Source organism: Colobus angolensis, unplaced genomic scaffold (assembly GCF_000951035.1).
Source record: "Colobus angolensis palliatus isolate OR3802 unplaced genomic scaffold, Cang.pa_1.0 Scaffold74, whole genome shotgun sequence".
Classification (NCBI taxonomy): domain Eukaryota; kingdom Metazoa; phylum Chordata; class Mammalia; order Primates; family Cercopithecidae; genus Colobus; species Colobus angolensis.
In genome coordinates this window covers 10,640,522-10,645,221 of record NW_012121154.1, presented here as the reverse complement: position 1 = coordinate 10,645,221, position 4,700 = coordinate 10,640,522, and the positions used below count along the sequence as shown (strand labels likewise).

The 4,700-nt window shown below is 42.2% G+C and overlaps 1 protein-coding gene across 3 annotated transcripts in view; it reads left to right on the top strand.

The window, feature by feature from the left end:
• The window catches only part of NAPEPLD (N-acyl phosphatidylethanolamine phospholipase D), a 62,033-nt gene that overhangs the window by 38,804 nt on the left and 18,529 nt on the right, over positions 1-4,700 (top strand). For all 3 annotated transcript variants that reach the window (XM_011927742.1, XM_011927741.1, XM_011927740.1), the window contains exon 3: positions 3,910-4,556. In XM_011927742.1, the coding sequence (XP_011783132.1) occupies positions 3,910-4,556 (647 nt within the window). The remainder of the gene's footprint in view (positions 1-3,909; positions 4,557-4,700) is intronic.

Here is a 4,700-nt window from a genome sequence, read left to right as displayed (position 1 = left end):
TTATTATTATTTTTTAATAGAGACAGGATCTCACTACGTTGCCCTGCTGGTCTCGAACTACTGGCCTCAAGCAGTTTTCTGGCCTAGACCTCCTGAAGTGTTGGGATTACAGGCATGCACCACAGCACCAGCCTTAAAATTTTAAAAATAGTTTTAACATAATATAGCCTTCACATATTTAAAATGCACAACTTAATGAGTTTTGACATATGTATATACCCACGAAAAGATCACCAGAATCAAGATAATGAACATATATATTATCCCCTAAAGTTTCCTTGTGTTCTTTTGAAATTCATACCCCCTTATTCTCCCAACCTGGGCCCCAGGCTGTTACTTTTTAAGAAAACATGTCATTAAATGAGATTTAATGAGAGGAAGTATGTTTTACTACAGTGGGTCTGGCTGAGTGACCTTGCCTGAGTGCTGTAACTTCCCTAATTCATTGTTTTCTTACCTGTAGAATGGAGCTGGTTTATAGGACCTACTTCCAGTGTTGTGGTCAGTAGCCAGTAGCAGTTAGTACAGTGTCTAGCACATAAGCACTCCATAAACGGTAGCTATTGTTAATAGTATTTTGTTTTGTGTTATGCTAAAGTACTTGATACATTAGGTAGTTCATCATCATTATGTGCCCCATATGATGCCAAGTACGAGTACATAGTAGGTATTCAGTTTATATTCATTGCCTCTCCCTTTCCTCATTAATTCTGTATATACCACTTGGCATATATCATTGTTCACTAACCCTAACTACCAAATTTAAGAACTGATTGAAAGTTGACATTCATTCATTTACTCATCCATTCAACAAATTTTGTTGAACACATGCTGTGTTTCATTAATCAAACTGAGCACTGAATGATTCTACCTTTCATAGGACATAGGATTAATTCTGTGTACCTATAACCAGAATATCCAGAGGAGATGTGTGAATAGGGAGATACAGAAGTTGAGAGGCAGGAGTGAGTGCTTCCAGCTGTGGGACTCAAGAGATGGCCCGAAGGGATAAGGGGGAAGCTAATTTAACCTGAGAAATGGGATGAATACTGTGCAGGGTTCTTGAGCTCAGTCTAGGAGTGGGAAGCAGTCTCCATGTAGATGGGGCACAGCACATGTGAAAGAGGAGCATGAAACAACCAGAGAGAATTGAGGCAGTCTCTGGGCAGCTCACTGCTGGGCTGAGGAGGTGAGACAGACTTTGTCAGGCAGTAGAGAGCCAGTGGGGATTTTACAGCAGAGGAGACTTAAGTTATACCTTAAATTGGCTGTTTTTGAGGTGGCTCTTGTGCATGGATTGAGTTGACAGGCAGATAGTTGAGCAACCTGGAGAGCTTTGAATGTCTGAATATTTCTTAGCATCTTAACTAGGTTAGTAGCTCCACAGAAATGCAAAAGATTGGTAGGATTGGTGTCTGGTTGGTTGTCAGGGTTGGAACGTCCTTGCTTCTTCTTTTGGAATACTTATAGAGTGCTTATTATGTCCCAGCCACTCCTAATTCTATCCTCACAGAAATGAAGCGTAGGTACAATTATTATACCCGTTTTCCAGATGAGGAAACTAAAGGTTAGAGTGGCTAAGAGAAACGTTTTTGTCCTCCACCTGTGCTGCTCCTTCTCTTCCTGTCCAGGCCTTCTTCCCATTCAGACTCTCCCATTGACCTCTCAGTTTCCCTTCACCAGTATCTCCCCATCTGTCCTCTCTTGTCTCTGTCTACCGCTGTCTCTTTTGCTCAGGTCCTCATCTCTTCATATCCTGGCAACTGTTGTGACACTCCCCATGCCATCATTTGGACTCTAGAATTGTTTTATCTAAACATAATTGGGTCATGTCTGTGTGTGTGTGTGTGTGTGCACGCGCGCGTGTGCGTGCACACGTGCACACATATGTACGCGTGTGTGTGTACGTGTGAGGGCAAAAAGATACTTCCTAGGCTGGGTGTGGTGGCTCACACCTGTAATCCTAGCACTTTGGGAAGCAGATCGCTTCAGCCCGGGAGTTCGACACCAGCCTGGGCAACATGGCAAAACCCACCCTGTCTCAACAACAACAAAAAAGATGCTTCCTCATTGTCTTAGAGTGAAGCGTGACACTCAAGGCTTATTGTGTTTCCATCTTTATAGATTTAATTTGTCCCCTGCCCTCAAACACCACATTCCTGTTTGGCTCTGTACCTTTGCTTGGGTAGTTTCTCTACCTGAAATGCCCTTCTTCCTTTTTTCTGCATCATGAATTTCTCATCATTCTTCAGGAACTCACACAAGTCACTGTATCTGTGATGTCTTTCGCAACTGGGCTCTTCGTTCCTTCTTATCAGGCTATAACATGACCTGTATTTTAACTACTTATCCAATACCACACCCTTTCAAAGTTGATTTAGTGGCAACTTACAAACATACATAAAGCAGTAAAACAAGAAATGGATGAGGTATAGAATTACTATACCTAGCCAGTCTAGGAGCAAAATGGACTAGAGAAATAAAATAAAGCCAAGAATAAAGTTAATACAGAAATACGTTCCATCATGTGCTGCACATTGCTGTAGGTGGCCTCAGCTTTTCCTCTGAGCTTCCCAGTTAAAGAGAGGAGTAGCATGAAATCTTAAGAGTTTTCCCAGTGACAGAAATGACAAAGCCAGGTGCTCTGGAGAAGGAGAGTTTTTCCTGTTATGAGATGGGAGAGAAATGTTTCTGGGGTAAGTAGGAAGGTGGAGGTGGTACCAAGTCTGTAGCCTGAACACATGCATGGCAAGTTTCATGAGGTGGCTTCCTATGAGAGACCTCCATGCAGCTATATAGCATGGTACCAGAGCACAGTTCAGTAAAAGAGCTTTATAAAAGCCAGGACTGTGACGCTGCAACCTACAACATTTTGGCCTAGCTTAATCCAAGTATAAAATATAGAATAAGCAAGGAATAATACTCTTCACACTTTGTTATAGTTGTTGTTTTATACCCATTTACCACCCCTCTTACCTCAGTGATCAGCTTCTCACAGGAAGAGATCATATTCACATTGGTTTGATCAATGGTAGAAAATCAGAAAGGTAAGGAATGAGGAAAACAATTTATGACGTGATTTGTCCAGGAATCATCACAGTGCTCCATTTTGAAACTCCGAAAGTGAGATTCAGGCCAGGCACAGTGGCTCATGCCTATAATACCAGCACTTTGGGAGGGCAGGCCAGGACGATTGCTTGAGCCCAGGAGTTCAAGACCAATCTGGGCAACATAATGAGACCCTGTCTCTACTAAAAATAAAAAATTAGCTGGATATCGTGGTGCTGCGTGCCTGTGATCCCAGCTGAGAGGTTGAGGTGGGATGATCACTTGACCCTGGGAGGTTGTGGCTGTAGAGAGCTCTGATTATGCCACTGCACTCCAGCCTGGGTAACAGAGCAAGAGCCTGTCTCAAACAAACAAACAAAAAAGAAAAATATCAGATTCATGATTCATGTCTGAGATCCAAGAGCTACAAATAAATGGTCATAAGCTTTCTTTACTATTTCCAGGGACTGACCCGCTTTTAAGGCAGTTTTTAGCAGCAAATACATCAGCTGAGTAGAATGGCAATAAAAAAATGACTGCATCTAGGCCAGTCTACTTCTGGCACTACTGAAGAGGGCCTTTAAAAAATTAATACATTTAGCAGCACTCAGAGTTTTAAATTTAATTTTCCCTTTTGCATTTGGGATGAAGAAGATTACCATATTATCGTGATTATTAAGTCAGATTCAGAAAGAAGTATGCATTTTCAAGAAAAGAGCCAAAGTGTAGCAAGTTTATTGAATAACTTTAGTTCTCTGAAAATAGCTCTTCTTGCTGTTATTTAGGTCAAAATGTGGACTATGATGATATAATACTTTTTTTTCTAACTACTCTTTTGTCTTGCTTTCTTTATACACAAAGGAACTTGACAAAGAACTCCCAGTGCTTAAGCCATATTTTATCACTAACCCTGAAGAAGCTGGAGTGAGGGAAGCTGGCTTAAGAGTCACATGGCTGGGACATGCCACAGTAATGGTGGAAATGGATGAGCTCATATTTCTCACGGATCCCATCTTTAGCTCTCGTGCTTCACCGTCGCAGTACATGGGTCCAAAGCGATTTCGTCGTTCCCCGTGCACAATAAGTGAACTCCCTCCAATAGATGCAGTCCTTATCAGTCACAACCACTATGACCATCTGGACTACAATTCTGTCATTGCTTTGAATGAGCGATTTGGTAACGAGTTGAGATGGTTTGTGCCTTTGGGTCTTCTTGACTGGATGCAAAAATGTGGCTGTGAGAATGTGATTGAGTTGGACTGGTGGGAGGAGAATTGTGTCCCCGGACATGATAAGGTGACCTTTGTCTTTACACCTTCCCAGCACTGGTGTAAAAGGACTCTAATGGATGACAACAAGGTGCTGTGGGGCAGCTGGTCTGTCTTGGGGCCTTGGAATCGATTTTTTTTTGCAGGAGATACTGGTTATTGCCCTGCTTTTGAAGAGATAGGAAAAAGATTTGGACCTTTTGACCTTGCAGCTATTCCCATCGGAGCTTATGAACCAAGGTATGTAGACTTCCAAAGAAAACACTCCTGCTATGTGATAAGTTAACTGAATTTTTTTTTTTTTTTTTTTTTTGAGGCGGAGTCTCGCTCTGTCGCCCGGACTGGAGTGCAGTGGCCGGATCTCAGCTCACTGCAAGCTCCGCC